At 38.7% G+C, this 23,902-nt stretch overlaps 3 protein-coding genes across 4 annotated transcripts in view; 2 read left to right on the top strand and 1 right to left on the bottom strand.

The window, feature by feature from the left end:
* The first annotated feature begins 832 nt into the window (after positions 1 to 832).
* LOC125070541 (inhibitor of nuclear factor kappa-B kinase subunit epsilon) lies at positions 833 to 5,568 on the top strand. The gene is made up of 6 exons (XM_047680445.1): positions 833 to 1,777; positions 2,119 to 2,346; positions 3,365 to 3,500; positions 3,591 to 3,742; positions 4,061 to 4,662; positions 5,221 to 5,568. Exons 1-6 carry the CDS (start codon positions 1,031 to 1,033, stop codon positions 5,561 to 5,563), a joined length of 2,208 nt encoding a protein of 735 aa, XP_047536401.1. The 5' UTR covers positions 833 to 1,030; the 3' UTR covers positions 5,564 to 5,568.
* Positions 5,569 to 6,313: 745 nt separating this feature from the next.
* LOC125070549 (protein VAC14 homolog) lies at positions 6,314 to 13,323 on the bottom strand. Of its 2 annotated transcripts, XM_047680454.1 has the most exons (14): positions 13,143 to 13,321; positions 12,860 to 13,010; positions 12,220 to 12,450; positions 11,894 to 12,111; positions 11,575 to 11,695; positions 10,038 to 10,161; positions 9,297 to 9,514; positions 9,025 to 9,220; positions 8,845 to 8,950; positions 8,513 to 8,684; positions 8,324 to 8,442; positions 7,950 to 8,029; positions 7,061 to 7,196; positions 6,314 to 6,987 (listed from the first exon to the last, which is right to left on the bottom strand). In XM_047680454.1, exons 1-14 carry the CDS (start codon positions 13,241 to 13,243, stop codon positions 6,837 to 6,839), a joined length of 2,124 nt encoding a protein of 707 aa, XP_047536410.1. In that variant the 5' UTR covers positions 13,244 to 13,321; the 3' UTR covers positions 6,314 to 6,836. The 2 variants fall into 2 exon arrangements, 1 of the variants encoding a protein (XP_047536410.1); XR_007119885.1 differs by lacking the exon at positions 6,314 to 6,987 and having other exon boundaries at positions 7,142 to 7,196; positions 8,513 to 8,680; positions 13,143 to 13,323.
* A 529-nt stretch (positions 13,324 to 13,852) lies between these two features.
* The window catches only part of LOC125070671 (E3 ubiquitin-protein ligase AMFR-like), a 39,696-nt gene continuing 29,646 nt past the window's right edge, over positions 13,853 to 23,902 (top strand). The window contains exon 1 of the mRNA XM_047680620.1: positions 13,853 to 14,345. Within this exon, the coding sequence (XP_047536576.1) occupies positions 14,037 to 14,345 (309 nt within the window). The 5' untranslated portion in view covers positions 13,853 to 14,036. The remainder of the gene's footprint in view (positions 14,346 to 23,902) is intronic.

The raw sequence follows: 23,902 nt of genomic DNA, 5'->3' as shown, positions 1-23,902 counted from the left end.
TGTTTGATTTATGAATAAATATTATAAATAATCATAACATTAAAAAAACTTTTATTAGGTTGGTGGCATTACAATGAAACTTTTTTGTAGTAATCATGAGTCTAGCGATTAGAATACATTACGAATACATTACTTACATTAAAAAACCAATACTATCAAAAAATCGCTGGCTATCGATAGTCCAACACTATCGATAGTCCAAAACTATCGATACTATCGATAGTATCGATAGTATTGATCAAAACGATACTATCGATAGTACTGTCGATATTCTGAATAGTTTTCGAGGTCAACTATCGATAGTTCTGCAACGCTGATAGATAATACACTTATGAATTACTGCTAAATGATCATGATTCATGATCATTAATTCTGTGGCATAAAATATTTAGGTCACAGAGTATTTAAACCAAAAATCTCGACTCTATAGGTATTTACATCGTAGTTATAGCCATTAATACAATTATTGTTGACTTCCAGGGAGATACATATATAATTGTATTTAACACCTTATTAGATATTTTTGCTCATTTATTATGATATATTAAATTTTATGTACTAATGTGTGTATATCGTAATAGAATATACGTAAAAAGTATCTTTTTATGTTTTTTTTACTTATTTATGTTTTTTATACTATGGTTTCAGAGAAATTTTATTTTTACCAAGTTTACATTAACTCAGTGAAGGGGAAATTCTGTAATTGATTGGTAACTGATACCCTGAATCCTGTTGAACTTACCAGCAACTGCACTTTTTTTAACAATGTCATCACTATAAATTATAAACTGTCAATGTCAGTAAGTTCATTACATTATTACAGAATACAGTGTCAAGCCGTCAGAGGCCAAGCTGCTGTTATGTGCAATAATATAGATAAAATGAAAGTGAAAACGAAGTAAAGAATAACTTAAAGACACACTCAATATTAAAAACAATTGGAAGACTAGTTAAGAAAACCCAAAGGAGAGTTTACAGAGATTTTATTAAGTTAGATTTAAATTAAGTGAGATATTTAACGCGAATAACAATGTCCTTTCTAAGAGGATCAGAAAATTATGTATGGTGTACGACTAGTGTATTAGGAAAGGGAGCTACTGGCGCTGTTTTTCAGGGTGTTAATAAGAACAATGGAGAACCAGTTGCTGTCAAGACTTTTAATCAACTAAGTCACATGAGACCTCACGAAGTGCAGATGCGTGAATTCGAAGTTCTGAAGAAAGTGAAACATGAGAACATAGTTAAATTACTAGCTATTGAGGAAGAACAGGATGGAAGGGGTAAGGTCATCGTTATGGAACTATGTACAGGTGGAAGTTTATTTAACATTCTTGATGATCCTGAAAATACATATGGGCTTCAAGAGCACGAATTTTTACTCGTGCTAGAACATTTGACTGCAGGTATGAAGCATTTACGCGACAACAATCTGGTACATAGAGACTTAAAACCTGGTAATATTATGAAGTTTATAAGTGAGGATGGCACTACCACATATAAGTTGACAGATTTTGGAGCAGCAAGAGAGTTACAAGAGGAGGAGCAGTTTGTATCCCTGTATGGAACTGAGGAGTACCTTCACCCTGATATGTATGAACGAGCAGTTTTAAGGAAACCAATAGGGAAGAGTTTTGGAGCAACTGTGGACTTGTGGTCAATAGGAGTGACACTTTATCATGTAGCCACAGGACAGTTGCCTTTTAGGCCATATGGGGGGCGGAAAAATAAGGAGACAATGTTTTATATTACAACAAAGAAAGCTTCTGGAGTCATTTCGGTAAGTTAGTATTCAAATAAACTATATATTTTCAATCCACATAGCTTCTTCAGCCAGTAAAAACTGCTAAGGCCTCCTCTCCAATTTAAAAGAACACTTGATATTTGTCAATTAGTCCTTTATTAAGAGAAAAATTACAATCACTTATGGATAGTCAATGTAAAATAAAAATACACTCTGATTTAACAAAAACAGCTAAACTAACGCTAACATCTAACAAAAGGTATTGTGTACAATTTTTGACACAAATATAATAAAGAAGATATGACAATAGAATTATTTTTTACACAAGAGATAAGAACTAAAAAAGTACAGTTCTAATGATTAAAGTCTTTTTACAGGGCACACAAACAACTGAAAATGGACCTATAGAGTGGTGTCGTGATCTACCTTCACACTGCCAGCTAAGTGTAGGTCTCCGGAAACTAGTCACACCATTGCTGGCTGGACTACTGGAGGTGGACCCGCATAGAATATGGACTTTTGAGAGATTTTTCTCAGAGGTTCAAACAGTAACATCGACAAAACCAGTTCACATTTTTCATGTGAATAAAGCAGCTAGCATAAAGGTAATTATTATTAAAAAAAAAAATTGCCACAATGTTTATATTTTTATATTAAAAAGAATATTTTAGATAAAATAAATGTTAAGTTTATAATTTGAAACTAAAAGTTTGTATTAGTTAGTCTTCACAATTCAAATGTAATTTCTATCCATTTGTTCAAATGTGTTGCAAATTGCAGATCATTACCTTATACCAAGATCCTTGGCATAGTTTTAATTTGAAAGTCATAGCATGTAATTGTATGTTGCATTGTTAATAAATACCAACATATAATTATAAATTAATAAATTTAATGATTTATTTTAACTTCATAACATACTTAGTAAGGTTTTGTTCATCTCTTAAAAGGATTTTTTTTTATTTTGGCAAAGCGTCATAATTAAGAATATCTACTTTTATGATTTTGAAATGAAATTTATTATTATTGAAATTGGTTACTATCCCATTTATGCATTTAAGAATGTTACAGTGATTAGTACATTATTAATTAGAAGTTATTTTACGTCCGTGACAAAGAAGGATGTGTCAGTAAGATATAAACAGGATAGGGAGGTATTACAGGTTGATGATGTGATATTACGGTAGTGTTTAGTTGATTAAACTACATTTTTAAATATGTTAACCTTTGCCTGTTCCATTAGTAAAACAGAAATGTGTTTATGTGTGAGTGTACAGTTAGTAGTTACTTTATTGACGACGCGCTCTACATTGCGAATTACGTTTAGCGTAGTGCGTAGCCGTTACACATGATTTCAGTTGTTGTGATTTCTATTTAAACGATATTAATGCAGTTTTCGCTCATAAATACTCATTGCGATTTTTTACGATAGAATTGTTTTGTATTTATTTTACTACAAACGGTTTTTATCCTAAAAAAAATGTTAAACTTTTCCAGTAATTGCTTATTTTTTTTAAATAAGTAAGACAATAATCAACTTCAAAAGATAGCAGACTAAGACTTACTTACCTCACCTGAATCGATATTGTCATTTGTAATCATGTTTTTAATCATTAACCACAGGTTTTCCTGAAACCGGAGGAAAAATATGAGCATCTGCAGACGTACATCTGCGAACAGACGAGCGTTGTCGCGGAATCCCAGATCCTACTGCACAAGGATGTGTTACTTCTCAGTGAAATAGACGAAAATACTCTCGGTATGCGCATCTTAATCAGATAAATATTAATTATAGATAAAGATGATTCACTTTTTTCATACATTTTTCATACACATATTGTGTTTACAGGTAAGAGTTATCCGGAAACAACAGCCGACGTGCCCCTGATGCTCTTCAACAAGAATAACAACAACGTCAGTATGGCACCGGAGCCCGAGGTACCTAAGTTCCCCGTATTCCCGAACATCGTGTCCGTCGAAAACGACGCCTCGCAGGCCAAGGTACGCCCTCGGTTATCATCTTCTATTCATTAAGGCTAAATCGCACTGAAAACTTGTGTAAACAGACAATGCTCTGAAAACGATTACGGTTTGCATCAATTACGCGCGGTACATACACGCGCGCGACATACGCGCCAAATTTTAGCTATACTATAGGATACGATACTGAAAAGTGTCTTTTCCTCATTTATTGCATGGTGCCAATGATTTACTGTGTTATTTTAATTTTTGAAGTCATTCTTATAAGTGGATCATTACTATCGTATCGTATCTCGTATCTCGACACGAGCGCTTCCAAGATCAAAAATGTACCCCCAGACGGCGTGCAGCGTCGGGCACGTCGTCAAGCGGCGCGTCGAGGCGCTGTGCGCCGCGTCCGTGCTGTGCGGCGCCTGCGTGACGCGCTGGGGCGCGCTGCTGGCCGTGCGCCTGGCCGCCGTGGCCACGCGCGCGCACGCGCTGGCCGCGCACGCCGCGCGCCTGCACGACGCGGCGCGCGCGCTCGACCTGGCCGCCGCCGCCGCGCTGGCGCTGGCCCCGCGCGCGCCCGCGCCCGACGCCTGGGCCGCGCCCGCCGCGCTCGTGGCGCACGAGGCCGAGGCGCTGCGGGCGGCGGGCGCGGCGCTGCGCACGCGCCACGCGGCCGCCGCGCTGCGCGCCGACTGGGACGACGCGCTGCTGCACGCGCCGTGCCCCAGCGAGCTGCGGCTGCACCTCAAGGCCAAGACGCTGGTGGAGCGGCTGCGGGAGTCGTGGCAGCACCTGGTGCGCGACCGCGCCACGCGCTCCATGACGTACAACGACGAGCAGTTCCACGTGCTGGAGCGCATCACGGTGGCGGAGACGGGCCGGCGCGCGCGCGCCCTGCTGCAGCGCGCCGCGCCGCTGGCCCGCGCGCGCGCCGACGCCATCGCCGACTGGTGAGCCCCAGACCCCCCCGGCCTCCTCACTCCTCGGAGACTAGCCATTTAACATTCCGGCATATGTCCGGCATAATTAATCGGAGACAGGAAATTCCATTGGTGGACTTTCGCGGTAAAGAAATTAGGGCAACTTTAAAACTAAATGACAGCAAAATAAAGAGAATCACTCTTTAAGGTGAGTCGGTATTGGAGGATGACAGCTATATAATGAGGTTAGGTTATGGAGATTTCTATGCAAACCTATTCCAGAACACCTTCATTTTTTATAGGTGTGGTGTTTATAGCAGATTTGTGAAGCAGATATAAAGGTATTTTGCAAGCGTCCTCAGATAGACAGAGTCAATGTGAAATGCTGTTTCGTTATCTTTTATGCTTATTTTATAACCCTCATGATCATTGTTATCAGTCAGTCGCCCGTTTGACCTAACGTCTCAGATACTACTAATCGTCTGTATAATGAGCGCGATCAACAGACGCGAGGCATAGAGAGCGGCATCGCCAACCGGAAACGGAACGGGTCGACACGAATAATGATGTCATAATCTTCGATCGCAGGTACAAGGTCGCACAAACGGTTTTCCTGCAAACTCAGATCCTGGACAAGGACCTGTCGAGCACCGAGCTGAAAGTGCTGGCGCTGGCGGCGCGCCTGCAGGACGCCGAGCACCGCACGCGCGCGCTGGTGGGCGACGCGCAGGCGCAGGCGCAGGCGCAGCTCGGCGCGCTGCGGCCCGACGCGGGCGAGGGCGCGGCGCGGCGCGAGGCGCGCGCGGGGGTGGCGGCGGGCGGCGCGGGCGTGCGCGCGCTGCTGGCCGCGCACGACGACGTGGCGGCCGCCGTGGCCTGCAGCTCGGCGCTCGTGGCGCGCCTGCTGCACCTCACGGCCGACGCGCCCTAGCACAGCCCCGCCGACAGCGACGCGCCCTCGGACTCGGACTCCGACCGCTCGTCGGCGTCGGCGTCGTCGGCGTCGTCGGCGTCGGCGTCCGCGTCGTCGCCGGAGTCCGGCATCGAGACGGTCATCTACGAGTCGGCGGGCTCCCGCGAGGCGGGCTCGCTGCCGCGGGACGACGAGGCGCTCGAGCGCTGCGAGGTCGCGCCGCACTCCAAGTCCGCGTGCGTGGTGACGTGAGGCGGCCCGAGACTGTGCTCCTGTATTCTACGGATCTCAGAGAATGTTCCATTTTCTAAATGACTATCACTTCCGGTTTTTTGTTATTCTTAGTAAAAATAGTGTGGTTAGCGAAATATTAGATAGGAAAATCAGTGCAATGGAGAGATGTGACGAAATCGATTTCACTCCTCAACATATCCAGTAGTCGGACGTTTATCGAGAAACAAGGTTTAAATGAGTGGCACGAGTATTAATTGGAGGTATGACTTAAAAGCGTATCTGTGTGCCGTTCGGTGGTGATAAACTGATATATATGTAAATGTAATTAAGGCTGTAAGGGCATCGGGGAAGATTGTATCAATTGTTTTCCTACTAAGTATTGGTGCTCTATAATGTGTATATTTATTTAGTATAAATAAGTTACAAAATGTTGTAGTTTACATAAGGGTAATGTTGTGTTTTATAAAATATATAAACGATATGATATAAATTAAACGGTTTTTTATTTTTTTAAATAAAACTTCTATATGGAATGTGCTTATCGTATATTCTATAAAATTCAAGTCTTAAATATCTATAATGTATATACACGAATCTTTGATTGTAAATATATTTGCTACTTTCGTTCGGTCAATAAATTTCTACTCACTCATCGCGAGCATCGAACATTTGCGTGAACAAGCGCTATTGCGGCACAAATATGAACTACCGGCGCAGGGTGCGCTCTCTGGAGTGAAATAGCTTTCTGTTATAATGTGCTCTTTGGGTTCGCCAGCTTTCTAGCGCCGTTGGTTCCTCGTTAATCATTGGAGATAAAAAACTGTCGTCGCTTCGCAAATTAAATAATTAAATATATAATATCGAACTCATAGATCTTAGATTTATTTACAACTAGCCGTTCAATCTCGTAGGAGCGGTTCACGATCGAGCAGGTATACAAGTTCTCCGGAAGAAGCGGATGGACCGCAGCCCGCGAGCCGAGCGCACGCACGGCAGTAAGCAAATGATCGTGCGGGCTACGCTGCGCTACGCGTGCGCTACGGGTCGCTACGGGTCGCTACGTGCGCGGGTCGAAGAGGCGCGCGCGACTGAGGCGGCGCTCCAGCATGCGGTGGTCGCGGTGCGCGGCCTGCACGCGCCGGAACTCCGCCAGCAGCGCCGGGAAGTCCAGCTCCCACTGCTGCTGCGGCGGCGCCGCCGGGGCCGTGCTGCCGGGTAGGGACTCGTGTTACAACGTGCCACCGCGGGCGCGGCGACGTCGGCCGGCCGGTGCGGACTCACATGTCGTGCGGCGCGCAGTGCAGCCGGCGCCGCAGTGCGTGGAAGGCCTCGCTCTGCGGCAGCAGCATGAGCAGGCCGAACAGCGCCGCGCGCAGCTCCGCGCTGCCCGCCCCGCCCAGCAGCTCCAGCCGCAGGTCTGGGGGGGGGGACGAGATATTGGCTGAACGTTATACAAGGCAAACGACATTCATCAGTGAACAACCTAATTTTTTAACCGCAAATACTGCAGAACTTTGTCTATTCACCAACCCATTAAGAGGAGATGCATTGTAAGTAAACGTCAATAGTGTTACCAAGATATATTTTTAGTGCTAGCGACCCACCCCGGCTTCGCATGGGCGCAATGCTGATACTAAATATACTACAGAATGTCTTACAACGTTCACAGTTTTTCAGTCATTAGACAATACAAACCGCTATGTGCCTGCGCTTGAAATCTGTAATATCTTCGAAAATATTTATTTTAATTACATGCTGTAGAGGGCCATATTGATCTGTATTAAATGCACAGTGTATTTAGGGTACGTAATTGGATAAGGATTAATATTTTATTAATTAAAATCGCTCCGAAAATAAGCCATTATTTCTCGTAAAAAGTAAAGGATAAAAAATGGTTGTTGTGGGCTATCCCTGAGAGATAGACATATATACCATCCCGGACTTATTTTCTACTTTCTTGACCTTCTTAAGGTACAATACTGTAGTACATTATTTTGATCTATCTCGTAGGATTCAGCCAGCGTTTAACAGACAGAGGTAAGCGACTTTGTTTTATACTATGTAATGATTACTTCAGATTTTAAATTTATTAATAAGCTTTTGATACTTTTAGTCCTTTTAATTTTTAATAGTAAGTTATAGACATTACAATTAATAAAGATATACTCACATGCAAATACCGGAGATTCGATTAATTGAACCAATTTGTCGACTTCCGTCAAAAATTCTACAGTTATTTCAAGTTCGCCGCTGAAAACTTCGTTAAAGAAAATATCAAACAATTAATGAATATTCACATACTCCACTCACTCTCGAAGTGTTCCCAAAGCCGAGGAAATAACTTGAAAAACAAATGTAATTCATAATTCTGTTTAATCATACAAAACTCATTCATTTCCGCTCGGCGGTTTACTTCTTTATTCTAGGATATGGAAACAGTTTACTGGCGCGGAGACACAATCGTTGTTAATATATTTTGAGGGTCTATTTTTAGAACAAACCCAACTTATCTCTAAGTAAATAAAATTTGAACTCAAAGGATACAAGGTGCCGATGAGCGCGGCGCAGTGCGCGTAGTTGTGCGTCAGCAGGCACAGCGCCAGCAGCGCCACCGGGCTGTGCGCCCAGCACAGGTACAGCGTGCGGAACAGCGACACCGTCGCCTGCCAACACGCTCGTGAGTCACCGCGCTCAGACACTGACACCCCCCCCCCCCCCCCGCACTCTACCGACCTCGTCGTCGAAGGCGCGCAGCCGCAGCCGCAGCGGGTGCAGCTCGGGCGCCGTGAGCAGCAGCGTGGCCAGCACGTCGGCCAGCCGCGCGGCCAGGCGGGGCTCGCGCGCCCGCGCCGCGCCCGCCACGCCGCGGTACACGGCCTCCGCGCCCACCAGCACGCACAGCTGTCTGCACATTGCGCCTCGCGTCACGACTGATGCTCGATATTGAGCGTGCGTTTTGCACTGCTTTCGTGAGGTTTTTTAACAACGGGACTATTATCCGATCTAATACTTAATAGGAACCGATTCCGATATATCTAACGTATGGAACTGTAAACCTCAATGACCTTATAATAAACGCTCCCCTGTCTTCCAGGAGGTTCTCGTCGGCCGCGAGCAGCCTCAGAAGGGCGTTCAGGAACTTGTGATAGTACGGGCTGTTTTCCAAATCGCCTGCGAGACAACCGACAGAGTTATTAGAAAACAATATGTTTTGACCCGGAAACTCGCGCCCGCACGCACCGTACCGTATGAGTCGCCCGAGGCGTCGGCGGGGGCGGCGGGGGCGGCGGGGGCGGCGGCGGCGCTGTCGACGGCGGCGCTGGCGGCGGGGCAGGAGCAGATCTCGGCGAGCACGGCGAGCGCGCGGCGCACGACGTCGTCGGCGGCGTCCGTGAGGCAGCCCACCACGCTCACGAACACGCGCTCCGTGCGCGCGTACATCTGCGGCGACGGCCTGCCGTTATACCTGGCGGTCGTGAGCTTCCTGCACTGGGAGCCCCGCGTCGAAGGATCTCACCTCGGCCGGCAGCTTGTTGTACAGGTGCAGGATCCAGTCGAGCGTGGCCACCTTGGTGTGCACGGAGCTGTGGTGCAGCATCTGCGTCAGCACCTCCACCACCGCGTCGAGGTGCAGTCGCGGCCCCTCCCCCTCCTCCTCGCCCACTCGGATTTCCGGGGCATCCGATACGAGTTTGGTCAGCTGAAGGTTCACGGTGGCTGCCGTTTCGCGTATCTCTGGGTTATTCGACGTAAGGATTTATCGCGTCCTATTCATACGTCATAAAATTTCATCACATATCGGTTGCGAGTAATAAACCAAGGAGGAAGAAGGCACAATGAGAAATAATTTTAAAATTTTATCTAATTAATTTCCTTCGCTGAACTCGATAAAAAAGTCACTGAAACCCAAGGTCGAAAAGAATAAGCGTGATTTAAACAGCATTAATCGATTAACCAAAAAAAAAACACGGCTACATAGTCTCGTATAGACACCTGACCGAATAACGGCATTACATTGAAATAGGTTGCTTCGATCAGTGAAGACGAAATAATGCACGTCCTCAGTTACCAAAGCTATCTCGCGGAAATTCTAATCTTGAACATGCCTTCGATAAATTACTACCAGAATAATCTGGTCCATGACCATTACTAATTTGACACCCGATACAGCCAAACGAGCTACGGTTGATTTCGGATTGAAATCATAACGTGACGAGTTAGGAGGAGTTAAGTGCGGGTGCAGCAAGGCAAAGGATACTCTTGCGCGGCTCGTCGGTGTAGGCGAGGCAGGGCAGCGCGGCGCGCAGCACGCCCGACGCGTGCGGCAACACGCCCGCGCCGCTCAGCTCCGCGAACTCCTTCAGCCACGTCACGGCCGTCAGCTGCGCGCACACACGTACACACACGCGTCTATATATTTATAATCTGCCTGGACGTCAGCAAATACTAAATGCCACGTTTTCATATATACATAAATGAAACACAAACTCCTAACCCCTGTTTTACACCATTAAATCAAATCAAGTTTATTCAAGTAAACTTCACAACGAAGCGTTTTTGAATCGTCAATTTTAAAATACTACCACCTTTTCTTAAAGCAGCCTCCAGCGAGAAGAAACGGCAAGAAACTCGCATAGTTGCTCTTTTCAAATAAACAGATTTACAATGCTGTTTTTTTACAATAATTAGTGTCTTGTGATGGAAACCGAGCCTAAGTCCAGGAGTTTTTTTCTAAAAAGTACTCTTTTAATGAATAATAAGACTTATTTGTTAATTTAGTCTTAATAAACTTTTTAAATTTCGTAAATGGTAAATTGGTTACATTTCCCGGTATCTTATTATATATGCGTATACCATTGCCCAAAAACGTTCTCTGTATCGTATGCAAACGGAAAGTAGGGTTTACAAGTTTATTCTTATTTCTTGTATTAATTGTATGAATATCAGCTTTTATGGAATACTTTTGTATATTCTTCTGTATAAACATAATATTATCATAAATATATTGTGAAGCAGCAGTTAATACACCTATTTCTTTAAACTTTTCGGGTAATGATGTCCTAGAGCTAATATTGTAAATAATTCGGATAGCTCTTTTCTACAGAATAAATACTTATTAATTTCAATATCTGCTGCATTACCCCATAGCAACATTCCATATGACATAAGACTGTGAAAATTACTAAAATAAACTAGTCTAGCAGTACTTATGTCCGTGAGTTTTCTTATTGTTCTTATTGCACAAATGGCAATACTTAGTTTCCCTGCTAGGGCATACAAATGGGTGCCCCACTGAAGTTTGGAGTCAAGGGTTATCCCTAGAAAGGCCGTCGACTCAACAAACTCAAGCCTTTCATTATTCATATCAATTTTTATTAATATCAAGTAGTATGTCAATTGATTTTAAGACCATTAAGGGTGGATACTCATGAAATCCGTTCTTAGCGGATGTCTACACCCTGTCGGTGCACAAATATTGTAGCGAATACCCTCTTTATTAAAAACAACCCTAAGTCTCGAGTTCCAACATTATAAGTAAATCGGACAGCTCTTTTGCAGAATGAAAACCTGAATTTAGTTTTCTAACTTTTCTAAATGTGTATGCTGCGGAGCTGAGTCTCTAGTTATCCCCGTAAACGGGTTTTTGTATTGATTGTAGATCATATTTTAGTTATTATATTTTTTATCTCCTAATGACATTTTAATCAAAAACGAATTATTATACATTTATAGTTATTTACTTAGTCGGATAAAGTAAATTGAGATTTCGTTTTGCATGATGACCATTAACTAACTTGTAATAGCTCTTCTGTAGACTGCGCGTGCGTGATGAGAATGTTGATCATCGCTTCAAAGTTAACTTCCGACGGGTCTTTCTTTATGCTGCGCAGAAACTCGTTCAGTTGAACGTCACACCTAGAAATATTTCAAATTTAATGTCCAGCTTCAGTTATGATTTACAATTATAAGACAAGATAGCGATAACGATAAAAACATATTTCTATTTCATGGGAAATGTTATCGTCAGCGATATCTACTCGATCAAAGATTAAAGGAAACAAGGGAGAAACGATTCGAATAGCTAGTGAGCCAGCGTCGGCGGAGCGTAGGTACATGCGCCTGATCTCCGGGTTGGGGTCGTCCAGCACCGTGAACAGCCCGTCCAGCAGCTCGGGCAGGTGGCGACGCAGGCCCAGCGCGGGCGCGGCGTCCAGCGCCGACACCCACGCCACCGCGAACTGCCGCGCCGCCGCGCTGCGCGTGTACATGCGCTCGCGCACCAGCGGCACCACGCGCGACAGCTCCAGGCACGGGCTCTCCGTCACGATGTCCTGCGTACACCGTGCACACGTCCTACTCGTATTCGATGCATTATTTTAACGCCTATTACATGTTTAAGTATTTTTTGCCATAAGTGCAAATCAAACGACTGGGGATACCTTGACTAGTCTATCGAGAAGCTCGGCCCCCTGCCGGACCTGCGGCTCGGGGTCCGCGGCCAGCCTCGCGAGCGCGTCGAACACGAGCGGGAACTGCGTCAAGGCGGCGTCCCGTGCGATCTTCAGCACGTTGAAAAGCGCCTCGGTGGCTGCGTAACGCACCCGCGCCTCGCTCTCTCCCAGACATGCCACGATTGGGTGTGTTAGCTCCCCAATGTATGTTACGGAACCCTATTAAAGATATATTTTGTTATATTTGTATCTCCACACACAAGATATCCATGCCACGATATTTTAGTGTGTCTACATGTTTTTATTCAAAGAAAAATTAGCTATCATTCATTTTCTATATATCAACGTCTCAGGAACAGGCAGTTATGATCAAGGAATAAGTAGCCAAAGCTTGTAGTTACACCAGCTCACTCACCTGTCACAATTTAATATGATGAGTGGTTGGTACCTACTCAGGCAGGCAAACAAAGCCTACTTGTACATACAAGTTTGCATTTGCATTTTTAATAAAAATGTTACTCTAGTGACAAGAAGAATCAGTAAATAATGTTTATTTATTAGTCTACATGATGCTGATATAATCAATATAGGGTCTAGGGTTTGAGATCTACGTGCAGATGTACTTTACCTTTCCTAAGCCCACTGCAACTGAAGAAAGACCCATCAGAGCTCCATTTTTAACATTAGGGTTGGTGGAAGACATGAGATCTTGTCCAAGAACACGAATTAATCGTTTTATTTGATTTGTATTGTTGGCATCATTGAAGTCTTTAACCATTCTGTAAGTTAAATAAACATTATTCATCATTTATGGTGTTTTCTTATATTCATTAAGTAATAATGTATTGGTTTAAAAAGTAGAAGCCGAAGTAATCGTAAAATGATTATAAGAAATACAACAATAGGCATACTTTTCTATCTCAACACCTGCAAATTTCCTTTTTTCATATAGTTTATCGCACAACCCTCGGACACATGCTGCACTTAAAGGAGCGTAGTCTCGTTCAGTCATTTCGAATATATTTTTTAAATATTTGTAAATTTCAATTGTTTATTCGTAAAAAAAAAACAATATTTTTCGATACCTCCTCTAACTCGAAGTGTCATTAAATTGCCGATTTGACAACGTCAACTTCATTACTATCTAATTCGGTTCGGAATTGTGCATAAATAATATTAATAAGTAAGGTGTACTTTATAAATATTTATTATAAAATATCTAAAATAGTCAAAAAATAATTTTAGCTATTTTATTAATTATCTTATGTTCAAATTGCTTTATTTGTGAAATCGACTTAAAATCGATTCATTTGAAAAAACAGAATAGTTCTTTCGTTGTGGCATTGCTATTTTACAGAGTAGTATTTAAATATCTAGTTATAACGTTATGTAGCTTTTTTTATAGTTCAACGTTACTTTTTCATTGTTTGTTGTCATTTTTTTATAAAAAAACACACACAAACTGTGATAAGTTACAATATTTATTGTAAACACTAATCGATTTAACCGAAGTAGTCGATTGCAGGCAGCAGGATTCATCGAGTATCGATAGCATCGAGTAACCTTCCTTCAATCGATAATAGTTGACGCATAAAAATAAATAATTTCATATAAATTGCGAGTTTCAGTCACGCGCGGTCGCTTTTGTCTGACATTTTATTATTCGGGGATGTGTTGTTATTATCTCGGCGATGTTATTTGGATAAATTTACATTTGTAAGCGATTCAATGTTTCCAATTTCTCAGAGGGTTGTTTGGTCCGGTGTCCAATTTACGTATTAGTTAGTTAGTGGAGAACATTCAAGATGCCTGTGACTCTCGTAGACAGGTTGCCCTTGCCGAATCTCAAGGTTTACTCGGCGGGAAGTGTTTTATTGTTATCGGTAGCCATGTATTATGCCGTGAATGTGACGAGTGATCCGAACTGGAAGGCTAACACAACCCTGCAGAAACAGGAGACGGCCTCGGGGATCGTAGAAGGCGAAGCGGCGAAGATGGTGCAACCAGCGGTAACAGCGGTAATTGCAGAGCCTCCGATGACCGATACGAAGAATTTTAGCGACCAGTTTCTAGAAGTGATGACCTTTATGATGCAGGAGCCATTGTGTATGTGGGTGAGTACTATTTATGGATTTTTATTTCATAAACTTATAGTAAATTGATTGTTACATTGAGAATATTTATTTAAAGTAACAAGGAAAAGCTAAGGCCGTGGTTTAGTTAGCTCTTAAGACTTTTAAAGAATTAAGACCATAGTGAAGAAAAAAAAATGTCTAGATCAATAATATCAAATTTACCATTTTCACTTGATCATATATCTTAAAATTATTAAGTGGTTAATTAATTAACCTAAAATATTAGGAACAATTATAATTGTCAAAACAATAATTAAATACAATTATAGTCATGACCACAATGCTGATAAACAAATTGTATTTGGTTTACTATATTATTTATAGAAAATACTCTGTTTTGTGTGTGTTTTTGGTTTAGTATATTACAGCATATTTTTTTAATTATGGTATTATGGTATGGTAATGACTTAGCTCTAAGCTAAATACTAAGTCACAAATAGCCTTATTTTATGTAATTAAAAATTTTCTGTCAATAAAAGTCAAATATTAAAATATAATAATCTTTAACGGAAAAGTAATTAGAATGTATTTAACATAATTCTCTTTGTTTGCAATGAAGGTAAATCAAAAGAAAGAATCATCAATTAACATTAGTTGCTTTGAAAACCTTCAAAGACCTGTCTGACTACGACTGTTTTCCAATTTATTATTAGTTAATATTGTTGTGTATATAATGCAATGAAACAATGTTTTTATAATTATATTAAGTAGGAGAAACAAAAGAGGAAGTATTATTAATAAAGAGGTCTAAGGTAATTATATTGAAACAAATTATTTTTTATTATTATTTTAGTCTCTCTGTCTATTTGTACAGGGTAATAGCGCTTTCATCCAATGGTATTGTGCCAAAATCTCTGACTCAAGATCTGTACACCTTACAAATGCTAATATATATATATATATATATATACTTCACATGCTCCAGAATACCATAATTCTTTACACCAGCTATTATCGCCCGAAAGTTTTTACCACCTATAACTCTGTTGTCTACATTTAAATATAATCTCTAGGTAAAGCTCCTTAAAGCTAGGTAGTAGTCATTTTAAGTTTAAAACTCTTGAATGAAGATAAATGTTAAATAATAACATTATTGGTTCATTTTTAGAGGAGAAGACTTTCTATTGTAGAGGAGAAGCCTTTTTTCCTTATTCAAGTAATCTTGTATTGTTTAGAAGAAATTGTTAATATTTTTACTAAATAAATTGCTTTATTAGGATGAAAGACATTTCTTGATTCTTTTAGTTATTTTATATAAAAATCTTTGTAAGCTATTATTTTTCTAATGATTATGTTAACATATGAGGGTGAATTTAAAAGTTCTTTCAAGTGCATGTATGTATATTTTTTTTTCGTTTGTGTGATATCGCACAATATTTATGTATTTATCACATGATTTCATCATTTTATTCTTGTAATAAACTGAAAATTATGAAGAAATGCGGATTAGGTGAGGTGTTTTCAGGTACAGAAAAAAAAGATTCTGTACCTGAAAACATCTGACTTAATAGCGCTAATATGACTTCGAAAAAAAATGTATTGGACATGCAGCAGAAGATTAGAGGAGGATGCATTGCCATTTTCTACATTCGCAACGATTCGTTTCGGGTGAATGTAAAAAAGGTGGAAGAGAAATTGGGTTTAAGAAGATTGAAGAATAATGAAGAAACAAAAAAAATTCGAAACTAAGAGACAAAGCATGTCTTGGAAACTTAATTTGAGGACGCGGTTATGGCGCCGTAGGTGAGTTTTTTAAAAATTTGGAAATGGTTTCTTTTTTGTGGCATTTATGATGAATAATGTGTAATATATTATGCAATTCAATTATTATTATTTTTGTCTTCTACTTTTATATAAAATCCAAGAATTTTGATTCACCTTCGTATTATCTACAATAATTTAAATACAAAGTAAAATATTTTATGTTAATTATATCAACTAAAATTAATTAAAAGAATGAAGCAATGTCTTTGCATAAACTTTTTATTCAAAATGTTATTTATTTTCAGTATGTAATTTGGCATATTTAAAATGTATGAATATGATGTCATATAGACAAGGGTAGCCTCTGTTTTGATATCAGATATAAACCTTATTAAAGAAACCCATTAGTCATTTCTTATGTTGATTTTTACATTATCTATTTAAGGAAGTTCAATTATAATGCAAATTAAAAAAGGTACAGTTAAACTAACTAGTTTTTTGGGGCAATGATTCAATAAAACAATGAATAATGCTTTTTGTTGTATTCATTTAAAAGTTAATTGTTTTTAGTGACTAACGTCCGAAGGAGTATTAGTCTAATTATGTCGTAATTCTGCAATGTTTCATACAATCGACATTGCAATGTGATATACAGTATAAAAAAACCCCCTCTTATTTGTCGTCTAAAATATCTTAACGTTTTTTAAATAAACACTAGTATCTGTCATCTTCACACTTACCCACTATTGGGAAACCTTCTGAGCCAATGGTTGCTTCTGAATTACGCATCGTAGACAATCCTACTACCCGTAAGCAAAACGAGTCGTTTCTTCAAGGAAACCGGACTTGATTTTGTAAGGATACTCGTCCAATTAACGTGTGAGAAACAACTTATAAAAATAAAACTAGCAGCTTTCGTGCCTTTTTCAAAACCAATGAGTGAGAACCAATGACAAGAACTCGAATTTTGAAATAAGTATTTAAATATTAGACTTAATATTTAATAGTATAACAGTGTGACTGGACTGAACTTCGTTTTAACTTTTAATACCATATTTAAATTATGAACTTTTCTTTATAACCGATCAAAGAATTAGTGTCGTTAAGTTTGTTGGTCATAAGATAAGAACGTATTGTACAACATTTTTCGATTTTTTCGTACTTAAAGATTAGTGTACTTATTGTACATACTTATTTTTGAAATTCATTCACCGAAAAGTGTAACTGGTTTTTATATTTAAAACGAAAATTAACCGTTATCATAACGTTTATTTTATGACTGCGTCTTGGCGGCATGCAATTTTTAATATCGAGTTTTAAGAATGAATACACATTCTTAAAACTGTAAATACAAGAAAGTTATTAGTAATCAGTGATATTTATTTTTTTGACAACTAGATGACGTAGATCAATTATTACGTTCAGCCACATCGATTCTTCGTATTTCCGTGTTTCGTTTAGTAGGGTAGCTGACATTTACGTAAATATATTGAATGGTAGACCAAATATTTAGAATAATATTTTGAACTGTATTATCTCGGAGGGCCAACTTCAGACAGGCAAACTTAGATTGCAGATGTTCATATTTTATCTAGTTCAAAAAGAAATCTCGTCGATTTAATAGAATAAGATTACATTGTAATAGTTAGCCTGTTTGTAAGTGATTGTAGTTTTTTGTACTTTGCCTTTAGCAATTTGCGTTCCTGTAAAAAAAAAACAATTGAATACATAATGAGAATCCATAACAGCTTGTTGTTTATACAGTTGCATTTATAAAACTGATCGAATGTTAACAGAAATTATTATTGTTACGTATACGTCACGGCATATCAAGCAAATATTTACTGGTCGTTATATTAATACATGTTAAAAAACATCTTCAAAAACATTTTTTTATTAAGTTCATTGAGTAAAATAAATGTATATAGTATTCAGAACGGTATTGTGAACATTATTGAAAGGGCACGCTCAATAATTTGGAGAGACATGGTGCTAAATTCACTTGCAAGATTTAATTTGTGCAATGCAATATGGGACATTGTAACATCTTACTCCAGTAGGGAACTCTGGTGGAAGGAATGGTTAGCAATCTTAAAGAGCAAATGTTGATAGAAAACTAGTTTCTAGGCATGTGCTAGGTACCCTATGTCATTCTCTATACCCCTGACAAAGTGTATTAAAGTTTCATGATGCTCGCTTGAGGAGTTAAAACGTAACAAACAAACGAACACCTCTTCACACATTCGGATTTATAATATTACCGTTAGAAGCGTGATTATATTGCATATATTTATTGTATTTTTACAATTATATTATTTTAATCTATACTTCGAAATCAACAAACTAGCTCCGTATTTACATTTAACCTTTCGATAAAATTAAAAAGAACTAATTTTTCAAACGAAGTGAGCACTACATGACCTCTGAATTTTAATTGCGAAGCAACATACTAACAGCGAGACCGTGTTATTGTGAGAAGGCTGGCAGCGCGACCCAAGGTTCTCATCATTAATTCAGACGTGCCCCCCCTTTTTCAGGGGTTTTCAACCTTCTTACAAGTCAGGTCCAAGCTGTACGGTTACGCCCCGAAGTGAGTGTTTTGCTATTTCGTATTGGAAATTTTGTTTCATGTACATGTATAAATCAAATATATACATATACGAATACAAAGAAAAATTAAAACTATTGTTATGCCATTTTTTTTGTATTAATGTCCGCAAACAATGGGAATACAATTCAATGAACCGTGTCACTAATTTTACATGATTGTTAATTGTTTTTGTATAACAAGCCATTCAGAATGTCATTACTGTACTGTACTATTAAATACATGTAAAAATATTTGATATATTTTGGTTGCAGTTTTTAATCAAAGGTCAACAAAACCACATAATAAAACAAACTGACTGTATGTTATTATTACGTAGTGGATATATAACATAGTACTTGACCTTTAGTATTATCGAAGATTTAACCTTTTCGGAGTGTTTTACTTTTTGCTTAAATCTGTGTTACGACCTTTACGCCTCCACGATCACGGCCATCTTGACTACACTCCTCGCAATAGGGTACAGACTGCATTCTACATGCATTATTCGAATATATTCGAAATAATATTCCATAAATAAATAATATGTCGTTATTTCATTGTTTTACGAATCACACGTTCATCGATCGTTTTATAATGAATATAAATGAAATTGAGATATTTCGGAGTTTTTTCGGACTCATTTGCGGATCAGTTTTTTACCCAAACCGCGATATTTTGCAATGAACAGTGTAATATAAGTGTTTTTTATAAAGTAGGCTCGTCGTTCGTTGTAAACGTATTAGAAAGGGATTTTGTCATTAGTGATGCTCTTTAGGACTTGTCATTCTTCGCATCGTGTCTGTAATTATACTGGATCACTCGACGACGATCACAAAGCATTTGGTTGACGGTCGTTGAGTGTTGTATAAGGTACAAAGACTTGGCGGGGCTCTGACTGCGAGGTCTTTATGGTTATTTACGGACATCAAACAATTTCAATGGTTACTTTGTTTAATTTATGGAATCTCGGGATGTTTTTTTGTATATTTTAACTATGTATTCATTTTTTTTTTTTTTCGGTCGGTTAGTCGAGCAACTGCGACTATAATGCCTTTTGTTTGTTGATATGAGATTTTCAAAAAAAGGTCGTGTCGTAAAGATGTGAACGGATCAACATACAAAAGTAAATAAATCATTATACTTATGGTACTGCTTTAGTTTATGAATTATGAACTTAATTAAGGGTCACATTAAAACTGTCGATTATTTATCGTATATTTCATGAAACTAGCTGACTCCGCCTATTGTTGTAAAATTGATGCTTCTTTAACTTTTTTTATAATGTACGAGTGTACTATTATACTTCTTCATTTTTCATAAGTGTTTTGTGCTCTAATATCTACTTAAAATATAAGACCATCCCCTCCAGCTTTGGGTGCGACCATTCGAGTAAAAAAAAACAATGATAACCGAAAGAGAGATATCAGTGTATAACTAAACAGCAGATTCCAAGAAAGGCAACGTTTGTCTGGAAATACGTGGGGGTAGATTGAGTGTGGGTGGAGAACTTGCTGCACTGCTCTTTGTATATTTTATGTTCTTATTACTGCCATAAAATACATAAAAAATATACATAGGGTTATACAACATATTTTATACTCTTTAATAGATATAATAAATATATAAAGCAGCATTGAAACAATAATTAAGTTACACTATGATTTACAAACATATTTTAGGGATTTGACTAGCAGCCCGCCCCGGCTCGGTACGTGCATATGGCGTCGAATATGAATTAGATTGATATTTAACATATGTATACACTATTTAAATTATTTTAATGCATTCTATCATGTACGTAAATTTACCTACACACGAACGAAGTCTTATATAAAAGGCAATAAATTCAATAACCGAGTTCAAATGTACATTTAAATTATGAAACATAGGTTTGTAAGGTTTAGAGGACATCTAAGGGTCGTAACGTACATTGCACAGGCGCATATAGAATGGAATATTGATTGAATTTCAATTGGAGGAGGGGCGGGAGGCGTTTTCGTTGCACCCGCTGAGCTTGCAACTTCATCCAATCGATTCGTTGGCGGTGCGCACAAACAAATATTGTCACGTGTTTTTGGATTGGCAGACGCGTCGCGCCCAAAACGTAATCATATATGTTTTTAACTTTCCAATGTCTAAGTTGTTGGATAATAATGACGTAAGCGAGTCAAGCCAACGGTAATATTGATAAGTTCGTGCCGAAAAGCTTCTAATAATAAATTTAACCTTTCAAGAAGTATATCAACTTTGACCTTCATTGGTTCGTTTCTGTACTGTTAGCTTAAGCAGTCGCCTCGAGCTTAAAGATCTCTTGTTTAAAGTAACGTTACAAAGACCTACTTTTAAATTAATATTTCCATTGTACTTTCTTGTTCTGGTTATACATGTAATTTACGTTAAGATTGATTAAAATTCTCATACAGAATGGTTGGTACATGAATGTAGCTTCTTCAGCGTTGGATCCTTTTCAAGCCAATCCAAAAAGTTTGACATTTTGACTTTTTGACTTTTTGACTCTCTCTTCCGACAACCATCACGATTTCATTTTCCTAACTATTAGACGATGTTTTATAATAACCGAAACCATAAAATAATCGCCGTTAAATAGAAACAGCTTCGGTACAAGCTAATCAGTTAGGTTGTCTCGCTAATTTCCCGAAAGGCTTATATTGCTACAGCTCGATCAAACTTGAATTAACGAATGATTAACTCAGACGTTTACGATCCCCTTGTACCAGATCGTAGGCTCTTATAAAAGGCCGCGCAAGGAGAGAGACAGTCACATACTCCAGTCTGCTAATCTAAGAAGTATCAGAATCGCGTCAGTCGCTCGCTATGGCCGATGAGCACCCAGAATAGTGTTCAGAATTCTTATCGGCGACGCTCGGAGTGCAACATGAGAAGGTCACTGACCTGTTTGCCATAACTTAGACTAATTAGAAAGCTAGCATATAGTAAAATAATGCGATGACTTGACGTGTTACCCGAGGCGCAGTGGAAAAAGCCACCAGATGCAAACTTGCGATATAAATATTACGTAGTAATAAATTAATAAAGTAAATTGTTCTTGATACATTAGCCAGAACATAAAAACATGTTTTTAATGAATCTTTCAAAAACCAATATTACGGAAACCCAGATATATAGATTGCCACGAATTGTGATATATTGTATTATTAAAGTAAATAATAAATATAAATGTTAATAAGCGTTTCAACAAAGTTGTCGTGTTTTGCTGACCTGTATGTATCGATTATTGTTGATTGAATTGAATTAACATGTTTATGTAATTTAATTGTTTGAAAAGACTAACCACTGAGTTTCTTGTTGGTTTGTCTCCGTGTAACTGAAGACAGCATCATATTTCACATTACAGTCTTGTATTTGTGCATGAATGAAGTAAATTTTGGTTTCATTTGCAATGAGTGAGATGTGTAAAAATATTGAAAACTAAATGCATCACATTATTGTAAAATACAAAATTGACCTTGTATGGCCGCGGCTAAATGCTAAAAAGATTATCTCCTAGCCAAACTTAGGCAATCCAGAGAAGTAAGTGTGTATGCCAATGATTAATGATGCTAGATTATGTAGTATTAATACTGTGAAATAAGGTTGTTATGGAGTTTCAAGCGTTACTCTCAGCGGTATGTGCGATGTAGTAGTTATATCGAATATTAACGTTGATTTTCCTAATCTCGCTGTCGTGATATATCACCCATCGACTACCCAGATTATCGATTACAACATAGTGTCAATGTTCCGACGACCGATGAGTATAAAAATGTAATCGTATTAACTCTAAGACAAATTAAATACACTTTCAAAAACGGACAGTCGAGCAGCGAAAGTGAAACGTAAACTTGTTCTGCCTTGTGCGATAAAATTTACATTTTAGTATTTTAGCCGATGTTATACCCGTGTGTCCGACTGCACACATCGCCGTTAACTTTTACCCGCTTCTTTGCTTCCGGGCGTAAAAGCTCGTATCATAAACAGTCTATATGAAAACGATTATGCAGATCCGTTGTTGCGTGAAATGACGACAAATCAACCAACACTTTCGTATAATAGAAATATTTACCGTACGTAAAGTAAAAGTAACCAGTATTTTGCAATGTAAATTTACCGACTTGATGATAGATTTAATGTCTTGCAGACTCTCGTCCGACTTATACGATGTTTTCCTTCACCGCCCAGTACGAGGTGATGTTTGTCGGTTTTAACTGCGCTACCTAGTGCTCTTCTATTTAAAATTACTCCATTGTGTTATTTTTTTTATTAAATGAAATCCTAATTTTATTGATGTGGATTCCTGATTTTTTTTTAAATCGCTAGGCGGCCCGTAAACCACTGCGTTATTCAAGTTAAAATAGTTTTTCGAGATTTAATGAAATGTTGTGTATACTAAAAACACAGATTAAAGTTTAAAAAAACTAAAAACAGATCGGGAACTCGTTAAAACAAATTAAATAGAACAAACTCGAGATATTTAATAGTTATTGAACAGTTTCACTATGCTTATCCGCCTCTATCATCAGGTCAGCTTGGTTGAAATTGCTATTCAAATATAAATTTTTATACATATATACTACCAAGCTTAGATGATTTAAACATATCAAGATAGAGTGTCGCACTGATTATTTCGGTGTGTGTGACAGCTACGCTTCACACTCGCCGAACTTTATACTAATTACAGGAGTGCGTGTATATATTCTCCGCTTTGACACTCTATATCTATACATATAATAAAATTGGACTGTCAGTTTGTATTAAAAAAAAACAAATTTACTAAATGCATATGTATGTATACACGGTACATATTCCAAAATAACATTTTTTACAATTTTTGTCTGTCTGTCTGTTTGTTACGGCTAATCTCTGGAACGGCTGAACCGATTTTGACGGGACTTTCATTGGCAGATAGCGGATGTAATAAGGAGTAACTTTTATTTTAGTATTATATATAGAATAAAAATAAAATCACGCTACAATATCCAAATAACTTAAATTCAAACAACGCGCACGAAGTCGTGGGCACAGCTAGTAGACATATAAATATAATCAGCCTAGTAACGTAAAAGTGAAGCAAAAAATGAGGTATACGTATATTTCTCGTCTCGTTTCTACCAAATATGACTCCCGAGAGAAATGAACAGATATTAGAAAAGAAAGTTTAATGATTAGAAATCTCGATTGAATGCAATCGTTTCCAGTGAGTTTATGTTGGTGTTTCTTTGTA

The sequence above is a fragment of the Vanessa atalanta genome, chromosome 17 (genome assembly GCF_905147765.1).
Source record: "Vanessa atalanta chromosome 17, ilVanAtal1.2, whole genome shotgun sequence".
NCBI classification, from domain to species: Eukaryota; Metazoa; Arthropoda; class Insecta; order Lepidoptera; family Nymphalidae; genus Vanessa; species Vanessa atalanta.
The sequence above is the reverse complement of the archived record's forward strand: the minus strand, read 5'-3'. Positions and strand labels throughout refer to the sequence as shown.

Bases quoted from the DNA above. Each gene is read 5' to 3' on its own strand.
- LOC125070541 (XM_047680445.1), top strand. From the start codon at position 1,031: ATGTCCTTTCTAAGAGGATCAGAAAATTATGTATGGTGTACGACTAGT. The intron at 1,778-2,118 runs GTAAGTTAGTAT...GTCTTTTTACAG, and splicing joins AAGCTTCTGGAGTCATTTCG to GGCACACAAACAACTGAAAA. The intron at 2,347-3,364 runs GTAATTATTATT...CATTAACCACAG, and splicing joins ATAAAGCAGCTAGCATAAAG to GTTTTCCTGAAACCGGAGGA.
- LOC125070549 (XM_047680454.1), bottom strand. From the start codon at position 13,243: ATGACTGAACGAGACTACGCTCCTTTAAGTGCAGCATGTGTCCGAGGG. The intron at 12,112-12,219 runs GTATCCCCAGTC...CGGTGTACGCAG, and splicing joins TTCTCGATAGACTAGTCAAG to GACATCGTGACGGAGAGCCC. The intron at 6,988-7,060 runs GTGAGTCCGCAC...CCTACCCGGCAG, and splicing joins CACTGCGCGCCGCACGACAT to CACGGCCCCGGCGGCGCCGC.